This window comes from Drosophila virilis, chromosome 2 (genome assembly GCF_030788295.1).
Source record: "Drosophila virilis strain 15010-1051.87 chromosome 2, Dvir_AGI_RSII-ME, whole genome shotgun sequence".
Lineage (NCBI taxonomy): Eukaryota > Metazoa > Arthropoda > Insecta > Diptera > Drosophilidae > Drosophila > Drosophila virilis.
This window is the reverse complement of record NC_091544.1, coordinates 6435061-6458703: the sequence shown is the minus strand read 5'-3', so window position 1 is coordinate 6458703 and position 23643 is coordinate 6435061. Positions and strand designations below refer to the sequence as shown.

Genomic DNA, 23643 nt, shown 5'->3' with positions numbered 1-23643 from the left:
TTTACAGCTTTTGACGTCTTTTGGCTTTTGTGCTGAACTCATTGAGTCACATTTCTTTGACTGATGAATTTGGCCAGAATTCGCCCTGCCGTTGATGTGTGCTGACGGTTTCTGGGCGCGTCTTCGCTTCGATGGCATTTCAGCAATTGCATATTCAGTGATTTTTCGGGGCGTAGCCTGGCATTGAGATGATTATGGCTTGGCATAATAAAAGAGAAGAACCTTTTCTTAATCCGCCTACGAGTGCTTACTTACTACCTTTATATATGTGTGCGACACGCATGCAGTTAGCTGGAATTTTGTAAGCTGCCTTTTGTGCTAGCTGAAAGTCAGACGCCGAGTTTATAGACCCCGCGACAAATCTTAAGCAGTGGGCGTAATCGCACCAATAAGTGTCATTGAGACATTGAGACTCGCACTGCGACTGAGATTTTGGTTGGCCGGTTCAAAGAAGTTCGCTGAGTTTACCTTGTCAAATTTATGTAGCTGCAGCCTTCCGTTGCTAAATTCAAAAATCCAACGGCTTTTGCCAGCAGCAACACACCCACACCCAGCACACATACACACACAGAAACAGAGAATAGACACACCTGAGGCATGCGAGAGCGCGACTTCGATTTCGATTATGTCAAGCAGTGCTCTCTCACCTGTTGCGGGCCCGAAATTGCTCAGCTGTTGCCGCCAGACAAACTCAACACAGTCGAAACCGAAATCGAAAAGCAACTCAAACCAGTTGGCAGGCATTTGTTGTTGCCTGGTCTCGTGATTAGAGTCTTGGCCACGACGACGTGGCCGGCGCCGTGGTGAGTTCAAATCATGAAAGATCGTCAAGTTGTGCTCTGAGCCTAGTTCAGGCACCACCGCGCGCTCAGTTGGTATATGTGCTTCAGCCGGAGCGGTTGCTAGACCAAAACGAAACGCAGGCGTGTTAAACTATTCTCTAGAAACGTGGCCCGTGCGCTTGGCCACCTTTGAAAACCTTTGCGCAGCGGTTTAGTGCAAATCATAATACCAACAAGTATTCAAGTGTGCGGTTTGTGCATATACATATATATATATATGTGTGTGTGTGTAATGGTTATATGCAAAGCACGGCTTTCTTCTTAGCAGACGCTCAGACAACGAATGAAATCCAGTGAAACATTCAGCTGAAAAGGCTGAATGAAAAAATTCCATTAAAAATCCCGAAACGAAAAAAACAAACAAGTTTTTCACTCCCTTCACAGTCTCTCTCTTTCTGTATCAACTGTTGTTTTCTTGTGTGTTTTGTTTGATTTTTGCCGTTGCCATTTCTACATAAAAGGAGTGAGAGTGAAATGTGAAATGTCAAAGTAAATAGCCGGGCACAGCAACTTTTACAATGACATCATTTGGAAAACAAATTTAAACCGAAATAAATAAACAAGTATTATTTATTTATTTAAATAGAAACATGCCCAGCACAACTGTGCGAACTGTAACGTGCCGTGCATTGTTTTTGGCAGCCGCTAACTAATTAAAATTAACCCAATATGCAAGCCAAAACATGGCCAAATGCACGACAACAGCAGCAGCAGCAGCAGCAGCAGTAGTAGAGGCAGCATTGATAGCATTTGTGGTTTTCTAGTTAGTCGCAGTCGGCCAAAGTTGCCGCAAATAATGCCACAGAGCCGCTTCCAGTTGTGGTTTGTTGTTGGCGTTTGCAATTGCTCGCGGAACCGGTTCAAATATACATTTTTGCGGCTGTAATTTGGATCTAAAATGTTTCTTGTTGTTGTTGCTGCTGCTGCTATTGCATTATTGGGGATTGCATGCGCATTGAAATTCTTGAATATATTTTTGCCAGTTATTTCTTTTAGGACAGCGCAGAGAAAGGCCAGAACTAGGGAATGGGGCATAGTTAGGTCTGAGACAAAAGACTTAGGAAGCGAACTTGACTGCAACTAAGTGACATAAGAAATCAATCAAAATAGCGCATGCCCAGAAAATTATATATCATTATATTGAGACACACTTTAATAATATATTTAAAATATTATTAGCGTATGTAACACGAAATATAAAAGTTGCACCTAAAATAAAACCCCCAAGATTGTTTAACTCAACTTTCAACGGAAATGACAGCATTTAGGTTACCAAATAGTTTGCAAAAAAAAAATAACCGTTACGAAGGTACAAAATCACACACACCAAAAGCAAACAAATGTCAAACGCGAAACGTGCAAAAAATTAACGATATTTAACAAATGCGCGGCTTAACAGAGTATTAAAAAGAGAGAGAGAGAGAGAGAGAGCGAAAAACATCATAACTTATGATATGAAAGTGTTGTTAGATAATTATGCGGCTTTGAAACCTTTAACTAATTCGTTTGAATTAAATTTTTTAGTATTTCGAAATTAACAACAAGTGCAAAGGTGTGTGAAAAACTTACCAAAAATCCATACCGAAAATACATAAAAACAAATTCAAAATGCAAGCGTGTAGAAAAAAAAGAGCTCCGGGCGACACAGCGTCGATTGTGTGGAGTAGACTCTTTCTGGCCAGTCTCTGTGGATTATTGCTGCTTGGCATTCAAATTGAGCGTGCGGCGTCTGCGCCTGCAGGCGAGGATGATGCTGCAGCCGTTCCCACTACGATTATGCCAGCGTTGGATACAACAACTGAAGCTGCCTTCAAAACGAACACAACAACAACAACAACAACAACAACAATTGGCGTAGAACAAAGTAGCGAGTCGACTGCGACTGCGACTGCGACTGCGAGCATGTTGGATAGTTCAACGACTTTGGGGCCCAACAAATTGAACGCGAGCGAAGCTGGTGAGTTAGAAAAGCCAAGGCACGAAAATTATAGATAGCATAGACATCGCCCGGGCGCGTCTCGAAAGCTTTCCAGACACTTTAATCTCACTGTTCTCGAGTCCGATGACTCGGGCCCCATAATCAAATTTCGTTCTTTGAGTTACCAATTAACGCCGCTCCGCGACGTCGTGTGCCGCCGCCCGTTTTCGGATCGATCCGTAAAGCATTTTTCCATAATTACTCCCTTTTTCGCTTAAATGGAGCGCACCAGCTTGATAAACGAAATTTTGCCGTGCGTCATTTTCTTTAGATTAATCATAGACAGAATTTTGATTCGGCATCTGTTATTAGTTTCCTGTTGAATTATTTCGTTAATTATGCGGCGCTTCAAAGTGAAACTCAAAAAAATGAAAACTTTTCTTTTAGCGGAAATCATTTTCAAAGTTGAAAACAATTTCGGTATCAAGTGAAGCATTAAACGAATGGTAGAAAAAAGAGATTTGTATCAAATTTTTATGTTGAAAAATTAAACCTTAATATAAATATAGCCAAAAAGCAGCCCTTCGTTTGAGTTTGAAATGAGCTAAAAGTAAATAGAAATTCGTCAATTAATTTGTAGACATATTTGGTCTAATTCCATTATTTAGATGAAGTCCGATTTTTTTTTGTAAAGTAAGTGAAAGGCACCTGCTCCGCTCAACGATCGATGCCTTGACTCAAAATGCACTGCTCCAAATTGGGTTAGCACTTTAATTGCTTAGCTCTATTCTCTGTGGAGTCTGTGGCAACAGTGTCTTTTATAATAAGCTGGCTGTAATTTTAGGTTTAATGTCAGTTGCACATCAAACGTGTCACGTTGCCGGCGATATACAAGAGAGTTAACAGCTGCTTTGATCACATGAAACGTGATTATAACTGGTGCTCTTTTACCTGCTGATGATATGATTAAAAAGGGGCCACACAGATTGTTCAAAAGCGAACAAAAGACTTGAACAACGAACTGAGCCAAATGCCTTTTACTTATCGTAGATGTTTTAACTAAAAGTCTTTTATTGTGACAAGCGACTTATAAGACTTTATGATGAAAATAGATATTTGAATATACGCATGAGTCATGTCCTTCACCTGCGTGCCCACTGACAACTGTTACACCTTTTAAATGTATGTCATAAATGTTTGTTCAAGTAATTTGTAGATTTGGGTGCCACTTGAAGCTCGTGTAGGTATTGTGTTATGTGTGTACACAAACTCCGCAATAATATGTTATGTGTTGTCTTTGGGCAATGCCAATTAAAACGGCGTGCAGTAAATTAACTTGAACTCAGATGGCAAAAAAATCATCATAAATCATTCAGATGCCAAACACCTCCACAAAAAATCTAACGCAACTCTCAAAGATGCTGAACACATCTCAGCCCCCGTGCGCAGCATTAGTTAATGAATCAAAGAAGATACTACATATATCTTAACAAAGATCTGATGAGCTGGCTATAGTTAACTGATAAATTAAATGTGTGGGCTAATTACTTGCATAAATTAAACATAGTTATATAAGTATGCCGAGGGTTGAATTGCAATACATATATTCGTATTGATCTGCCCTATTTATAGATACAAATATATTTTATGTGTTTACTTCAATGCTAGAATATAATCTAGAATTGTTATAATTAGTGTCTAATTGCACGACAGTTGTTAAACTAGTTTCCAATTGACAGCTTAAGCTCAATGTCTTGCTAGTTATTATTTGCGCTGTCGCTAGAAAATCTTATATAAACACAAACAAGAAATATGGCTGGAAAGTTGAACATTTATAAGCTTGTTTTTAAATAATGTTTACAGTGTATATTATTTTTAGTCATGTCTGTTTTCTAATCTGATCCAAGACAAGACAAAACCAAATTTTTGTTCTATTTGTTTTCATAATCGAAACGCGATATGCAATATATGTTAAGGGTATCTAATTTTGGCATATTGGACATTTTAATATTTTACAGATTAAATTAACAAGTAATCTATCAAAACAATGTCGAACTCGTATAATCTTAAATAGTTGGAGCTCCGCATTCTCTTTTGGAAAGCTTAGGTTTAAATGAATACATCTTTATATGGTGCTTATACTGAAATGATATTCCTTTATTAAAATTTTATTAACAAACATATTTTTGTCATCTGAGCGTCACCTAGTTTAGCTAGTTTAGCTATCATACCTTACTTAATCTAATATTTTAATAGATGTTTTCCAATCAAGCAATCATAATCAATAACATATAGATTAACAAGTAATTTGTTTATTAGCACCAAAATCAAGTTTTTGATATATATATAATTTCTGTTTGCAAAGTTTAATAGACTTGACCGCTAAGGCCCACAATTGCTGTAAGCGTTGCAGGCTTGTAAAAACCCAAACGAAGCAACATGCAGCGAGATATGTAAATGGTTTTTGAACAAAGCCAAGTGCAAATAAATTGCAGCTTGTTAATGAGTTGGAAAATTGCAGAGCACGTCGAAAAGTTGAGTGCATAAATCATTTATGTTAATTTTTTGCGGTTTGGCCCAACCCCAGCGAAAATTGGGCGCTAATTGATGGCCTTGCATTGGCAAGAGTCGAGGTGCAGATAAATCAAAATAGTGCAAAATCCTATTAACTGGCTCAAACGCAAGTCAGGGCCTGCATTCGTCTTGACTTGCCAAAATATAATATATTGAAATATATATATAATTATAAATTGTATATACAACTGTACTTATTTAACAACTTACTTATGAAGGTCCCCTTGCACAATAATACACATCACGAAATATTAAATTCAATATTATAAACAAAACTAAAGGCCAAGTAACGACCTCAATTATCGGCGCAGCTCATCATTTTCAGTTTTTTTTTGGTTACTTTCTTCAAGGGAAAAAAGAAAATAAAAATAAATATAAATTGGGAAATGATGAGTTGCGATTACGTTAATTGTTTATTACCGCTGGCTTCTTATTATTGCAAGCAAACGCACTTGGACATTTGCATTTGTATACTTGATGCACGATATCGTGAATCTTGAGCGGAAATTGAATTTTGAACTTTGGAAGTTCGCAAGGTTTCAAGCAAAAACTATCTACTTTTAAGGAAGTGTTTCGATATAAAACAACAATCTGTGAACGCATAAAGAAATCTTTTATTTTCGCACAATTTATCATCAGAGTGTCGCAAGTCTTTTGTTTGATGCTTCCATTTTTCATTTTCTGCAGAGTTTCTTATTAATATGTTATTTTTAATTTTGTTTGTTTCTCGTACGAATTCTGCAGAAAACCGCAGATAAACAAGTTTGTTTCCTAAGTCATTTGTTATGTGTGCTCTTTTTCAAGGATAAAGATGAAATTTGCTGTGTGAGAAATATGCCAAAAATAAAAAGTATTTTTCACATAGGTGCGGCATGTGCTATACGCATATATAAATATGTATATATACATATGTATATATGTCTGTTTCCCTTGGGCTTACCTTTCGCTTGAAGTTCATGCACGATTAGCTGGCAAAATTTAACGTCCGTTATAATGAACCGATAAGTAAAAGTAGCTTAAAACTTTTTAACAAAAATAGCTAAAGATCGTTAAGAGTCGTGTGTATGTACGTATGTGTGTGTTTGTGTGGACTAACAACAACAACAACAACAACTACAGCAAATTGTTGTTAATTGCAGCTTGCTTGTTGTTGTTGCTATAACTCCTCTGTACATTGACACTAGCCAGAGGCTGAATTTTGAACGCGTGAAAGTGTAGACAGTGCTTGCATTTAACAATTAACATTTCGCCCATAAATATGACTGCAATGGATTTTCGAACTGAAGTGTCAAAAAACATGTCGCAGTCAGTACATAAAACTGTGGTCTTTGAACTTTCCGTGAGATTTTTCCTGCATCGATCGCTTGACTTTCTCCGTGCGCAGCGTCAACCAAATAAAAAAAAAAAATAAATTGATTGCCTGCATCAGGTGATAGAACAACTGGTTACCACCTGACATGAATGCCAAGTGAAAATCTGTACAGCTTAGCCCGAGCTCCTGGGGTATTTGTGTCAGGGGCGCACGTCCAAACAAATATGCGTGTACAATTCAATAATTCAGCCAGATAATTATAACTTGTTTTTTTTTTTTTTAGCCAAAAGGCAATTTTATTTATGCATTTACTCAATTGCATACAGTCAATATGATATGATTACGTACGTAACGCCCTCTTGTCTAGACGTGCGTTTTTCTATCATGATTTTCCATTAGGTAATTTTTTGTTTTATGTGCGCTGAGAAAAATGTAGCGCAAAAAGTCGACTCCAATTAATGCAATTTAATTACGAGCTGTTTTATGTGTATGACTGTGTGTGTGTGCGTGTGTAGAGTGTGTGTACTGGGGTGTTTATGCAATTAACTATGTCATTGAACGGTGCACAGAATGCTTTCAGGAAGTGGATACTTAGTTGGATAGAAAAGAGGGGAACAAGAATAAGAGAATGAGTAAATTGCCTTTGGCGTTAGAAAGAAAAGAATATACAATAAAAAAGAGGTAATCTAATTGAGAATCAACTGTAAATCAAATTGATTATTTATGAACTGCGCATTGTTTTTCTGTTATCCAAACTGTGTATATATATATATATATATATATATATAAATTACTTATGTAGTTAAGCTCTACATAAGAGATGCACACAGGCCACTTTATAAAAATATTAAAAAGATATTCGTAATTCTGTCTAACATGAGTCTTAGACTAGATTTGCCTAAAGACTTAGTCACTTCCATTTGTTTTGCAGCTTAAGTGCCTGAATACCCTTTAGTTGGCCGTGTGCCATGCGGGTGACCTTCAAATGGAAACGCACTTGGCACAAAGCCTCTCACAAACGAAACATTTGCACCTCCAATTCCAAATCCAATTGCAAGTGGATTTCATGGCCGGCCAAGCAACTCGGCGAGCATTCACTCTGGCTGTTGTGCCAACTGAAAAGTGTGGTGTCATTGCATTGAGATACAAATATAGTTATAGATACGCAGATATAGCAACTGTTGATGTGATACGGCTACCATACGGCTAAAGCCATCAATTTAGCCAAGTTAAGTGGCTTTTGTGTAGAGTCATATGTAATTTTTGTTGGGGTCTTTGTCTTGGCCTCTCCATGGACGATGACACGCGCTGAAACGTGTTTCTGTTTTCTTCTTGCCTTAGAGCATTAGCTGCGCTATCTTCCCCCACAGCCTCCCCCTATGCCACCCTCTGTCCGAATTCCAAGTCAAGTTGCATTTTTCATTGGCTGGCCCGGGCACATGAACTTTCGAGTTGAGCAGTTGAAAAGGTCAAATGCTGTTTTACACGCTGCCTTTTATAGTGGAAAATAATTTTGTTTTATGGCTAGCCAGCTAGTCTAACTGCCTGACTGTTTTCCCTCCGCATTTGTTGCTGTTGTTGTTGTTGTAGCGGACTTTTCTAATGCCTTCGGCTTGGTATTTTACCCCATCGAAAATGTCTGCCTCACCGCTAAACATTATTCTCTGTCTTCTTAGTACAATTCAAGTCATTAGCTAGATTGAAAGGTAGATAAGGCGCCAAAAACAAAGACCTGGCATCAAGCTATCTAAACTCCAACTATGTACTGTTTAACCTTAATTTATTTAACCCATATTAAACTGCCTAAATTGTTGAAAACTCATTAGCTCATTCAACAAAGCGTGTTTTCAATTATTTACATCCTCAATGTATAAGCCGATCATATAAATATACCCAACCTAGGATCTATTAGACCGTGTTGGTTGGGTAAAGGGAAAATATCGTCAAAATAAATACTTTGGGGTTCGGTTGCCCTGGTAGTGTTTTATTTTCTAAGCTTAGTTTTAAAAAGAGACAACATATATTTGAAAGTATTTTTTAAAATGTGCTCGTGTCATCTTGCCACAGCCATTATTATGTGCAAATCCCTCTCCCAGCACATAACCTTCACTCCAGTTTTATATCATGTTTTAACATATTGTTTCACAAATTAACATATTACATACGAGTAGAAACCAACAACATGCACTATCATCGCCTCGTCCTCGGCCGCACAGAGGCAAAGACCCAAAAATTTTAACGAACATTAGCAAAAAAAAAAAAACATAATCAAATTTCTAAAGCAAACAAAGACAACAAAGAAAATCCAAAGTCTGTCTTTAATTATTAAGCCACATTAACACCCTGCCAAAATGCGAGTATATATGTATATATATATGTATCCAAAACTGTATACAGCTTTCCAAATGCAGGCGACGCGCCGCACAGTGCCGCCGATTGCGTAATATCCACTCGTATTTGTTTATAATTTTCAAAAGTTTTGTCCAAATCAAACTAAAACCGGATCAGATGGCAGCCAAAGCCGCTCAAGTGGGCAAATCAAATAATTTTGTTTTGATTCGGTTCGGCTTTGTGGATACGTGGATACGTGACACACACATTATGAAGCAGACGCATGCATGACCGTTACATTGCCCAAAATCCAAGCAAATGTAAATGAACAAATAAATTATTACATATATACATATATATATACATATACATATATATGCATACTATTTACTGTCACCCCATCACTTGTTGACACTTTTTGCGCGTTAAAAAAGCTTGACCCAACGGACAGACCCACATCGAAGCACCATGAAGCATGGACTGTGGTTAATGGTCATTATGCAGTGCTCATTATGAATACCGAGTGGGCCGTATGTGAGGTGCTTCCGGTTGGCTGGTTCGAAATTATTTACCAACAAATAAATACACGAATGTCGCCCAATGATTGAGGACTCTTCTGGTTATACAATTATATACCCTGTACACTTTGCATAAGCAAGGAAGGAGGCTTCTCCGAGACCGTATTTAGTGTATATATTATATATATTCTCAATCAGCAACCGAGTTGATCTACCCAAGCCTGTCTTTCTCTCCGAATGTATGAGACCTTAAATGTTAAACTTAGTGTTGAATACACAATTTGTGTGTGCTTTGTGGAAGAATTTGTTTTTGATGGCAGCTGACCGCTGGCTACAGGGTATTTTCTAGCCGGATACTTCTGACTATTGCACATTTACTTGCTTTTATCGGAAAACATTCTTTATAGCATTATTTTAAGCAACAAAACTGAACTAAATAATTTGATTGACACTTTCCCACATAATTAATAATCTTACGTTATATTTAAGATCTGACCAGATGATGATTTCACAATCAAGATAGAGTTGACGTACAAAAATTTACATATATATATTCCGTATATATAAGTGCCGAGTAGTATATTATAAAATGCCTTTAAATTCTAGCAAAAACCCTCGAACTAAACTGCTCAGTCATCGAATGAACTTCACTACGATTGTCCATATTCTTGATACAGTCTTATGTGCGGAGTTCCGTTTAATGGTTTGCTACTGTAAATCTATTTGGTTTGCTGAGCTGCCAAGAAAGACATCCGGTTTGCATGCATGCAGCTCGTAGTGACAGCTTGTCAATTCTAAGCACATCATTTGTAGACCTCTTATGGACCCCTGACCAACTCCTTGCATTGCTGTCTGTTTGTTTAGAGCCGCAAAACGTGCGGCGACTTGAAAAAACCGCAAATGAGTTTCAACTACCGACAACGTTTTGCATTTCTGCATAAGTGCTCGCTTGGTATTATTGAAGTTGTTGTTGCTGTTCTTGTTGTGGGTGCTGGTATGTTGTTGCCTAGAAGTTGTGGGCGTATTAAAGAGAGGCATGCGGATAGAAGCCATTGTCATATATCATAATCAAGCAGCTGCTCGTAACTGGCGTAACTGTGCACATCATAAACAAGGCTGAGAGACTGAAAGTCCATTTGACATGGCTAACAAACAAGTCAAGTTCGTTGCCTGAGTCTTTTGTATATGGCAGATAAGAAAAAAAATATCCGATTGAAATGAAACAAACTTGCATAACGGCGAACCAGAGACCACCAAAAGCGCAGCAACAAACTCTACCTATCTGCCCGTAAAGGCATCTAGGTGTGTAAGCGTACAAAAATAGTTTGAAGCCAGTTGGGAGCGCTTAACGAGTGCCAGTGAAAAATGAAAATCAATGACAGTAAAAGACAAATTGTGCACCAAGTAAAAACGGACAAAACAAAGGAGCTGAAAAAAACGGCAAGAACTGCAGCATCGACTATTATAAACGGCTAACCGTGACAACAACAACAATATGAAAGAGAAGAACAACTACAATAGCAACGGCAGCAGTAAAAGCTGCAGGCAGCATAACGAACTGAAATTCAAGGTTCAAGTCAGTAACCCTAGCGCAAGTTCTGGCCCCTCAACTCACTGCAAGAGAAACAATAAAAGCAACGTCTGGGACTAAAGCATAAAATACACACACAGTGGAAAGAGACGAGAGCATTTACGAGCATGCTGCGGCCCGGCCCGGCTAGGGCTAGGGCTCTGGGTCTAGGGTCTCTGTCTGGGCTAACGAACTGAGCAGAGCTCTCCTATTTTTTGTTTTATTTTTTTTTTCTTAGCGCTAAATTGGCGTCCGTTGAACGCGGACTTTGGCTCGGTCTGCCGCAGCAGAGCCAAAGGCACATTTTCTTATTGGAGCGACGACAACTGTGCCTGGCTCCAAGACCAGATCGGTGCCGCCTGCCGCCTGCCGCCTGCCCCCTTTTCCCTGCTGCCTTGCCTTTATGCTTATTACCACGCATGCATGACAGACCCTGCGCCAATAGGCACACTCGGACGCATAGCTCTCCGTCTGTGTCTTCGTCACTGGCACTCGACTCGCCCCCATGGGGGCACATTTGCAGCGCTCGTCAAGTTGACTTGCGGGTGTTTTTCTTTTGGCTTAAGTTCTTGCCTGCTGCCCTGTCATGAGTCAGCGTAGGAACTATGGATTCATATGAAATATAAAGTAATGGACGCATGTGCCTCGTAACCTGAGTAGTTTAAGTTAAGAGTTGCAAGTACATGAAAAAAGTGCGTAAATTAAATGCAAACTACATTCCAAGTTCTCAATAAAGAACTAAGCACGCACAAAATAAAATTATTTTAGTTTTAAATCTTAAAGCTGCATAGTTGAACATTAAATCAAGACTTGTCCTAACTAACAAATTTTGTACTTAGTATATAACAAATGTGTATATGTTATAAAAATGAAAGCAAGCCGGAACAAGACTGATTCGACAGTTTTTCGCATTTTTCAACAATTGTGGGTGGAATTCCCCAAATTTCTTTGTTAAAATTCTAGCTGCCTGCGGCTTGGGCTGTGCGTTGATTTCCAATTAGTTAGTTAATTAATCAGTCAGGACAAAAAGTTTTCTATGGAGAGAAAATATAGAAAAAAACTCTTCTCACGCGAATCTCTACTTAAATAAATGCTTATTGAAATTTAGAGAAAACCTGTTATTTGATTGTTCTAAGGAAAAACAATTTTTTTTGCTAAGCTTGATTACATTTTAAATTGCTGTAATTGGTATTTAGGCTTTTACTTTTGTGCTTTATTAGCAAAACTAAAATTACTCAACTTATGTTTAATTCAATTTGTTTTTCGATTTGGAACGAGTTGATATCATTTGGACCCACTGTGCCAAGTTAGAGTCAAGTGTGTGGCTTTTGTTGTAGCTGTTGTTGTATAATACAAGCTAAGAAGCCCATACTAAAGTCATCATTTATTTATGACATGAGCTTTTTGCCCCCAAACTATGCCCGAAAATAAATGTAATTATATAAGAGCGAAGGAACAGAGAAGCACCAAGATAAAAAACTTAACAACAACAGAGACTTTGAAGAATAACAACTTGCCCAACTCAAAGTTCCAGCCGCAGTTGTCGCGCTCTCCGTCGTTCCTAAGCGCGTTAAAGCAAAGCTGAAAGCAACAAAAAAAAAAAAAAAACTCTGAAGAGCCGAAGACAACACACAAAAAAAAAAACAGAAATATCAGAAGAGATGCGGCTGGCTGATATTTTGGCATCGCAGGGCTTGTCCGTACGCCAATGCTTCCAAGAATGGCGGGCCAGGCCCGATGATTCAGCTGGCGAAGACGCAATCGCAGCTTAATGAATACCTTGCCGATTCTGAGGAACTGTTGCTGCGTCTGCGCAGTGTACAGCCAAACAGATATTACGAGCAGCTTTCAATGATGGCGTTGCAAATGATGCTGCCAATGATGGGACGCGTGAGATATTTCCAATACGTTAAGGTTTAGCTATTTTTTTTTTCTTTTTTTCTACGGTTTCCGCTAGCCTTGCGCAAGAATTCTTGCTGATGTACCGGTACCGTAAATGTGGGCCAGCTTAGCAAATAGATGGGCAGCTTAAAGTTTATTTACCCCTCGAATGAGTCAATAATGTCAGTTCTAACTGTCCGAGAATGATTGAAATTTGCCATAACCCTTGGCGGTGCTAATTAAACAGAACACATTTGCAGAGCTGAGAAATGTCTTCTGAATTTCGCTAAGCGATCATAAATATAGCTAGGCAGGTATTATAAGTATAATAATATATTTTATAGAAGTTATGCGCTCACCTTGGAAATATATTCTTAAGAACTAAATGACAACAAAACTTGAAATTTACTTTTAAGAAATCCAAATCTCGAAAAGAACTTGCAAGAGATTAAAGCTCGAGCAGTTTTATTAAACCCTTATTTTTAAGCTAATTAAACTAAGGTCTATATAACTTTTTTAAAAAATTATTAGCCCAATTATATTTTGTAGTTTAGCGAAACGCCTCTAGCATTATCATGTTGATATATTGAGTGGTACTGAAAAATGTGTACTCTCATTTATCGTCAAGTAATTCGAGAATTCAATTGGAACAAGTTGAAGCAGTAGGAATACAAAGAATATACCATTATTTGTTATGCATTTATGTACGATGAATAATGCATCGGAAATGAGATAAGAACAATTAGAACTGAAAAGTGGAATTGAGGTAGCTCATATTTCGACTGAAGTGCAATTATATTTGCTAGTATTTCTATTTGTCTTTTTAATGCAAGGCCTAGTAATTTTATATACAACTAATAACACCAATATTTCATTTCTCTAGTTGCAGCAATCACCACGATGCCGCCAGCAGCTGCTGTTGGCAGCGCCACCGAGCATGGCAGTCCCAAGCAGGAGGAAACTACTTTGCGCTCCACGAGCATTGAGCCGATTACCTCTACGGAGCCGACAACTACGCCGCGCGCTGAAGATGAAGCTTCTGTGCAGTCGATTGTGCAACTGTCGGAGCTGGATCAGACGCATATACAGCACATTCCTTTGAGGGATGAGCATGCGGAGAACGTGGGCGGCGATGCCACCACGGAGCAGCAGCAGCTGCAGGAGAAACAACAGCACCAGCAACAACAAAACGAACTGTTGCTCAACCAAATCTCCAATGAGAACGACGACGACGTCAAGGATTTTAATAATTTCCGACATCCGGCAACGCTCATAACGGCCAGCAACAGCGATGAGAACGAGCCCGGCACCAATGAGAATGAAAGTGACAACGAAAAGCCCGCGCTCACATCGACAGCCAGTGCAATAACAGCAGCAACAACAACAACAACAACAACAGCAACGTCGTCGTCGACGATCACAACAACTGCAGCCCCAACAACAACGACGACAACAACAGCAGCAGCAGCAACAACAACAACTGAGTCCGAAGATCCCTATCATGTGCATATACTGTCCGAGAATCATGATCGCCTGGCCGAGCACGAAGATTATCAAATGCTGTCGAGCAGCACCGAGGAGGGCGAGCCGGCGACAACAACAACAACAACTGCAGCGACAACAACAACTGCAGCGACAACAACCGAATCGAGGGCTGGCATTATTGTCAGTATGGAGAACAAGGCAACAGCGCAGCCAGCAACTGAGACGACATCAACATCCCGAGCACGCGCCATGAATATGAATGAACCCGAGACCCAGCACCCGACTGTGCGCGCGGTTGAGGCGGAGGAGGAGGCCACCACAGTCATGCCGCGATTCGCAGTGGACGCGGTTCCAGTGATTAGCATTGTTGAAGGACAGCATGTGCATGGTGTGCAGCACCCAATCGAGGACGAAACAAGCAACAGCAGCACCACAACAACAACAACAACAACTCATACGCCATTGGCAGCATTTGCGGGCGAGGGTCGCTCGGCAGGAGGCGGCAGCAACGAGGACGTTGAGCTACTGTTCCGACACAATGCCACCATGCAGCAGGCTCTGATGGATCTCAGCGATGTCAGCATGGACGAGGAGCGCACTGAGCTGATTACAACTACAACAACAACAACAACAACGACAACAGCTACCAGCACGTCAACGCCGCAACCGGAAACGGAAGTGCCCAAAATAGTGGAGATCACGGCCAGCGGTGATACCATGCATCGCGAATGCTTGGCTAGCAACAAGAGCTATAAGGTGCGTACATATAGAAACATTTTAAGGCCCCGATTTCAGCAGAGAAAGCGACCAGCTATGCAGCTGCTAATAAAGAGGTGTACACCCACCTGGCAGCTAACATGAGCTAGGCATGCAGATTGTGCGAATACATTTATGTGTCGCCTTCCTTTTTGTCTGCTCAGCAATCTCTGGCACTTCCTGGCACGCAACTCCAATTTGCCTTGTCGTCACTTGATTGCATAATGTTCAACAAGTTTGGGCCACTCATAAAAACCGGTCATCTGGCAGCAAAGAGTTTGTCGCAGCTGCTGCTGCTGTTGCTGTGTGCACTCCACAAAATATATTTTTGGTGCACATTTCCCTTGTTGGCTGTTTTCGCGGTTTCTTGCCGCAATTATGCAAATATTTGCGCGCCTTAAATCGAAAAATGCCAGCAAATTGCTGGCCTGTGATTGATGTCGTTGTCGTTGTCGCTGTCTCATAATCAGGCCCAACCTCTGTTTTAGTCTGGGCCAATCAACGCCATAATGCCTGTCAATCTCTGTTAGCTGCTTTGTTGTCTGACTGAGAGAATCGCCAGCTTTTCTATCTATCAGCTTATTAACGCCAGCGTCTAATATCCATTAATTGCTACACGCCTTTGTGCGTCAGGCCGAGTGTGACGTGTTCATCAAACATTGCACCCAAGCCAGAGGCATTAAACGCGTCGTGTGTACATTGCTCGCCAATGGATCGCAGTCAGACAGCAGCAGCAGCAGTAACTGCAGCAGTAACAGCAGCAGTAACGCCTCCGGCCTGCACTACTGACCAACCCGTTCAGCTGTTGCTGTTGTTGCTATTGTTGTTGTCGAGAGCGCTGATGTTGATTTTGTTTTAATTAAGCGGTCGCTTGGGTTTTCTTTTAATGCCCTAACAACAAATTATGCTGGGCTCTACGAATTTGTTATGCTCTTTGTAATAATTGTAAGAAAACAGCGGGCCAATTAATGCACCTATTCCAGCTCTGTTTGCAGGGCATATTTTTGATTATACAACAATTAAGTTTTCGTTTTTTGAGTCACCTTTAAATAGCAGAGTATTTTCACTGCGCTCCTAAATTAATTTAGTTATTTATTTATATTTATTTTTTTTTCATATTTTAAATTGTTTTTGCTGGACTTTTCATAATCGGGTTTACGGCACGTTTCGATATGAAATAATTTTGCTTTCACTTTTAATGAATTGTCTGTTATTTTTTGCTCTGTTATTTCTTATAAATTGCGATCGATCGGCAGCGGACACGTGCAACATGCCACGCCGCATGCCCCAAATAGTTTTTACACTGAGCAAGCAAATAGCTTTTAAATTGAACACGCTTTATGGGCTATACGAGTATATAGTTTAGTATGCCAACGCGAGCTTGGCTTAGTCAGCATGTAATGGCCATCGCTTTATGGCTTTTGAGATTAAAAGTTCTCTGGAAAGCCTAATGAACATTTTTTTTCAGAGGCGTTAAGATGTGGCTAGGGCGCGAAAAATCGTACATAAAGCGTATTCAGAGAAACAAACCTACGCAATGCTTAATTCAAAGAACAAAAGGCTGCAAAGCGCTGGGTGCTAAACAAAAGACTCAGGCAACGAACTTGATTCCAATCTGTGCGTCTAGTCGTGCGTGTGGGTCGTGCCGCAAGCCAGTTAAACCGGAGCTTTGACATATCTGCTTATTGGTGCACTCAAGACACCAAACTCCGAGCAGGAAATGTTTACCAATTTTCTTCAGCACCCAGTTAAGCAGTCGACAAATGAACAAATGATTGATGAGCTTCCCCCGCACACAGTTTGCCGTGCGAGTTGACGCGAAATTGTGCACAATTTTTGCTTCACCCGCCTTTCACATAAAATACGCAAAACTGGAACACTATATCTATTGTCATTAGCTGTCAATTGGGTCACAGTTCTAAGGCAATCACTAAAAATAACCAGCTACTTAGTGCTGGTGAGATGTTTTTGTTATTTTTTTTTCATTCAGAAGCGAAAGCTGCAGCAATATAACTCGAATAACTCGAATGCCACCAAATGGAACTGAAACTCGTTTTTCGCATAATTAGTATGCACACTTAGAGAATAAAAAAAATATAAAAGTACAATGTTTTTTATAATTTTGATTGAACACAATTGAGCTTATGCCCAAGCAAATTGTAAATATTAAAAATCCCGCGGTACATTGTCCCGATTCGAATTTGTGTAATAGCTTTAGCAGTGCCCTCACTTTAATCAAACTTTTTTAGTCTAAAAATGAGATCCCTGAGGGAGATCTAGTTCAGCCCATTGAGTTCGCATTTTTGGGTTATGAGTATTCAGTTCTATATTGGATTTTTATCTTTTTCATATCTGCCTCGTATTTTTAGTTTATAAACAAATGTTTAGTTGACATCAATCTTAAGTTGAATACATGCGCAGATATAATAGAAAGATTTAAATTTTTGGATTTCTCTTTTGCCTCAATAGCATGGCGAGAGCATGGAGCGAGACTGCGATGAGCGTTGCACCTGTAACCGCGGCGAGTGGATTTGTGAGCCGCGCTGCAAGGGTGCCACCTATCCGCGTGGCAGCCAACGCACCATGGCCAATCCGCACTGTCACGAGCGTATGGTCGAGGAGGACGAGTGCTGTAGGACAATGGAATGCGACGAGCCATTGCTGGAGCCCAGCGTGGCCATAGCCGAAATGGGCATGCCAGCTGCTGCCAACAACAATGAACAGAACGAAGGTGAGTCCAGGTCAATGCAAGCCGGCAGATGCAGAGAAAGCTTTTGCTGTGGTTTGCCAGTTGTTGCTTTGTAGCCTTTGGTCCATGCTTTAACGCTATGTTTTCTGTGCTTTCCATAAACATCATGTGCTTTCCACACACAAACATATTCTGCCACCTTCCATACACACATATACACATCTGATCAGACACCACACCCAAGCCACGCAACGACTGCCATTACCAGGGCGGCGTCTACAAGTTCCGCGAGCGTCTGGAGATCGGCTGCGAGCAGATCTGTCACTGCGATGAGGGTGGCGTCATGGACTGCCGACCACGCTGCCCGGAACGCAACCACACGCGTGCCGACAAGTGTGTCTATGTAAAGGATCCCAAGGACGTATGCTGCCAGCTGGAGCTGTGCGATGTTACGCTGGACGATCACGAGCAACAGCAGCCGCTGGCTCCATTGCCCGCGCTGCATGGCGGCCAGAACAGCATTGGGGACGAGCACGAGCAGGAGCGCAGCTTCGGCCTGGAGGAGCAGGCGCGCGACGCAAGCGGCGCCACACCCACCTGTAGCTTCAAGGGCGCACAGTATGAGCTGGGCCAACAGTTCCGCGACGGCTGCGAGCAGCTGTGCATCTGCAACGAGCAAGGCGTACATTGCGCCAAGGTGGAGTGTCCCTCCACCTTTGGTCTGGACGTGCTCAATCCACATTGCATACGCTGGGAGCCAGTGCCGTCTGACTTTAAGCCCGTGGCGCCCCACTGCTGTCCGGAGAGCATGCGCTGTGCGGATAACGGCACCTGCACTTACCAGGGCATGGAGTTCGAGAACTGGTCACCCATTCCGGCCAATCTGACAGGTAAGCTAACAGCACATGCTCATTGAAAACATTTAGCCATACATTGCCTGCCTGCTTGACATATTCCCACCAAGGTTGCGAGAAGCACTGTTACTGCGAGAATGGCAAGGTGGAATGCCGTCCGGCTTGTCCGCCCGTGCTGGCGCTGCCACCTGCAGATTTGCCCTGTCATCCGGCACAGGCGCGTCTGCTGCCCATTCCCGATGATGAGTGCTGCAAGCACTGGACATGCGCACCGCTGGCACCTAAGCTCGGCGGCGCCGGCCACCAGCAGGAGGAGGAGGAGGAGGAGGCGACACAGCAAGAGCAACAAAACCAATCCTCATCTCCGACTGGTAAATATGGCTAGTGAATGCATAAAAGAGTTCTTCTCTCAGTGTATTGCATGCAAAACTCTAACTGAACCATCCAATCTTCATGGCGCCCGCCCGTCGGTTATTGGGCTTGTTGTTGCTCCGTTTACACTTGACTTGAGTTTAGTTTATTTATTATTATGATTTATGTCGAAATTTAAGTTGAGCTGTAAACGGAGCAATTATGTTAATTGAAAGCAATTGGAAAATAATTTGAAAACTCGTTATCAAACATTCAAAAGCATATTCATTTATATCGCTCATCTTTCTCGCATGTTTTCAAAGCATTTTTGGCTTTTCTATATGATTCCATACCACATACTAAGTTTGTGTATATTTTTGCGCTTCTGCTACTTATCTTGCGTTCTTTTTCTCTCTTTTTCTGTTTATTATTTATTTACGTTTTTAATGACCCCGAATTTGTGCTGTATTATATATTTTTGATTTTCTATGCTCATACGAAACAACAACAAACTTAACGCTATGCATTTGTAAATAATCAAAATACCATTCAACATGCAACCAATATCAGAAACAACAACAACATCGACAACAACATCGACAGCGACAACTACAACGACAACAGCAACCACTTCGACGGCGGCTAACAAAGGGTTCCATGAGAAACCAACGGATGTGGACTATGAAAAGAAATCGCAGCTAAATGCCTTTTATCCCACGCTGGATGGCAAGCCGCCCAAATCGGGCGCGAGTGTCTTTGACAAACACGATAAGCTCCACAAGAAGGCCCAACAGCAACAGCAGCAGCAACAGCAACAGAATGATATCAAGTACGATGTGCACGAGGATCAGCAGGAGGACGAGATCAACAATGGGCCACCATTGCCGCCGGGCGGCGGTTTCGTGCCACTGCAGCTGGGCGGCCACTACAACGATTATCAACAGCAGCAACAACATCAGCAACAGCTCGGCCCCTTTGGCTTCTACAATCCAGGCAAGCCCGGCTATGATGCATACAATCCCTATGAGCCGTACGGCATTAATCCGAACGGCATACCGCAGGGCAAGCCTCCGCCGGTGCCCACTAGTCAGTCGGATCTATTTAATATTCTGGGTGCTGAGCAGCCCGGTCATCCGGCACAGACACTACCCCAGAAGGACAATCACAATCTGCCCTCGCATGTGAGAATCGAGCAGATTTTGCAGCACTTGCAGCAGAGCGTACCTGGCGGAGCAGCACCTGGGCCACAACAACAACAGCAACAACAACAACAACAGCAACAAGAACGACCGCTGCCGCCGCATTATGTGCCCATTGTGCACAGTGGAGTGCCGCCGCCACCTCCTCCACATGGCATTGCCATAGTCGATGGCCAGCCCGTGGCCTACGAGAGCTATCCGCTGATACCCGGCCTGGGTGTGCCACCCACATTGCATCATCCTCAGCAGCAGCAGCAGCAGCAGCAGCAACAACAGCAAAAGCAGCAACAGCAGCAACACGAATCCTTGCAGCAGTTGCCTAGCATTACGCCCAGCTCGAGCACCAGCTCTGGCCTATCCACACAGGCCAGCGAGCACAGCCTGCATCAGACTCAGAGCCAGGGCCCGGACAAGCGACCCATCCAGCAAGCAGGTTGAGATCCCACTATTCTAGTCAAATCCCTCATAGCTTATTCTAGTCTCTCTCAATCTCTCTCTTCATGCCGTATGGACACTGCTATACTGATATACACAATGACAGGGTTAAACTGTACTAACTGTGACTTCTCCGAGTTCAACATTCAATCCACACACGCACACTACCACACACACACACACACACACACACACACACACACTCACATCTACATTACCAGTCATCCGCATCATTGTTGCGCTTCTTAGAAAACGCTTAACCTAAACTAATCCAAACTTATCATAATTAGAAATAAGCGTAAATCAGCCAAACCTATTCCAAATACCTATTCCAAATCTGTGTAGAACTATACAGATTTGTTTTGTAGTTCGATCTGGGAATAGACATCATGATGCAATATTCAATACTTGGACTCTTTTTGCAGGCTTCAACAATCTGCAGCCTGATATCGAAGTGCATACGCTGGAGCCCATTGATCCGCGTACCATTCGCATAGTGTTCACTGTACCCCAGGTCTATGTGAATCTTCACGGACGCGTGGAGCTGCGTTATACGAATGGCCCGAGCAACGATACGTCCAGCTGGGAGCAGCAGATATTTGCACCGCCCGAGGATCTGATTGCCACCTCACAAATGGAATTCGATTTGCCTGGCCTGGAGCCCAATTCGTTGTACAAGGTGAAAATAACGCTGATCCTGCGCGATCTCAACTCGCAGCCAACGAGCAGAGTCTTTACGGTTAAGATGCCAGCGGAGAGAACAATAACGCCACCGCCGCAGATTTCCGACTATAGGCCGGACTTCCAGGATATATTCAAGACCGTAGAGGATCCCGAGCTGAATGTCAGCGAAACGAATGCCACCTGGCTGCAGCTGACCTGGAAGAAGCTGGGCGACGATCAAATGGAGTACGTTGATGGGGTACAGCTGCGCTACAAGGAGCTCACGGGCATGATATACTCCTCCTCGCCGCTGATACACCGCACCCTCACCAGCTACACCATACAGAATCTGCAGCCCGATACGGGCTATGAAATCGGACTCTATTACATTCCGTTCGCGGGCCACGGAGCCGAGCTGCTGGCCGGACACATGATCAAGGTGCGCACCGCACCCAAAACGGATGTCTACGGATTCGATGTGATGGTCAATGTCACCAAGGTAAAGACACAGAGTGTGGAAATATCCTGGAATGGCGTGCCGTATCCCGAGGACAAATTTGTGCACATCTATCGCGCCATCTATCAGAGCGATGCCGGCAAGGAGGACTCCAGCGTGTTCAAGGTGGCCAAGCGGGACAGCACAACTGGCACCCTGATCATGGACCTCAAGCCAGGCACCAAGTATCGCCTCTGGCTGGAAATGTACCTGACCAATGGTAACACCAAGAAGAGCAATGTGGTCAACTTTATAACCAAGCCAGGTGGTCCAGCGACGCCGGGCAAAACTGGTACGTCATATATATTAAATAGTTTTAAATGTCTTTAAGATGAGCTTTACCCATTTCAAGTCTTGCGTGTTTTTGAAAGGATTTATTTGAGCTTTAAGAATCTTGGTAATCCCTATCAATCAACATATGTATATATCTATACTCATATATATGATATTCAATATTCAAAACATTAGCTTGCTTTAAGGCCATCTCTTAGCCTTTTACAAGCATCATTGTTGCCCATATAGATAAAGATCATAAACGATCGAAATAGTCTTACAAGGGTATTTAATCTTCGGTATTCCGAAGCCGTTCTTTCTTATTTAATAATAACATATAAATATCATTGTCATAAATGTTAAGACTTACCTACCTACCTTTCTTTTATGGATAATTTGTCTTGAAAAATTCCCATTCTTATTTAATTTTGTGGATTTTTCAATTTCCTCAGGAAAACTGCTCACTGCGGGCGTCTCAGATCAACCAGTCGGCGACTATTACGGTCCCCTTGTTGTTGTTTCTGTGATTGCCGCACTGGCGATAATGTCGACGCTTGCCCTGCTGTTGATCATAACCCGGAGGCGAGTGCATCAGACGGCTTCGATAACACCGCCGCGGAAGAGCGATGCGGCCTACGACAATCCATCGTACAAAGTGGAGATACAGCAGGAGACAATGAGTAAGCGCTGATAATCTGTGATTTCTTCTTATATGTTGCCACAATGAGACTCTCGTACTTGCAGATCTGTAACGGGTCAATCCGATGGGCAATACTCAACGCACCCAAACTAGCTTAAAACAATGTTCTTGTAAATACTTCAAAACTCAAACTCAGTGTCAGTAAAAACGATGAAAAGAATATAATCTTCCATTCCCCGGCGCAGGATTTAAAGGATGTCCACACTAAAAGGCCGCCATGTTGTATGTAGTGATTAAGGATTCTTCTAAATGAACTAAACATTATTTTGTTGTTAAACAATTGTGACTCGTGTATATAGAGAAATAGAAGAGAAAACTGAGACACCAAGAAACCAATTGGCCTCGCCTGGGGCGTGTGAAATGTTAACGTTTGCGCAATTCTTCTAGCGATTTCTAAATGCATAGTTAGTTTAACTTGTAAATTGTAGCTTTACAAATAATTTAAGAACGAACAACAGCAGTTCTTCAAGTAACAGTCCATAAATATTTAAATTAGCTTGTAAACGTACAGAGATATGCAAACCTTATCAATAAATAAAATATTAAAATTATACCGTTCGTTTTTCTTTATCAGGCCACATTATTTTTTTTTTTTTTTTAATTGTTGATTATGGAAATACTTATTATTTCGTTCCATTATCAGCTAATTATGGCTACAATTTTCCCAGTTTAAATGTATTTATCAATTTTATTGTTTTAGTTCTTTATTGTTTGTAGTAAGAGAAATAAAAACATGCAAAAAATTTGCCGAATTTCCGTATTCATTAAGTTTCAAAAATCACATATTCCTTTAACT

At 41.6% G+C, this 23643-nt stretch overlaps 1 protein-coding gene across 6 annotated transcripts; it reads left to right on the top strand.

Moving 5' to 3' along the window:
- Positions 1–858: 858 nt before the first annotated feature.
- sas (stranded at second) lies at positions 859–23383 on the top strand. Of its 6 annotated transcripts, none has more exons than XM_015172264.3 (10): positions 860–1018; positions 2367–2799; positions 13830–15187; positions 17657–17918; positions 18107–18766; positions 18841–19101; positions 19652–20713; positions 21141–22166; positions 22600–22827; positions 22892–23383. In XM_015172264.3, the coding sequence occupies exons 2-10, from the start codon at positions 2451–2453 to the stop codon at positions 22897–22899; spliced, it is 5214 nt and encodes a 1737-aa protein (XP_015027750.1). In that variant the 5' UTR covers positions 860–1018; positions 2367–2450; the 3' UTR covers positions 22900–23383. The 6 variants fall into 6 exon arrangements, with proteins under 6 accessions (XP_032294806.1, XP_015027750.1, XP_070062810.1 ...); XM_070206709.1 differs by having other exon boundaries at positions 860–1028; XM_002054623.4 differs by having other exon boundaries at positions 860–1033.
- The last annotated feature ends 260 nt before the right edge of the window (positions 23384–23643 follow it).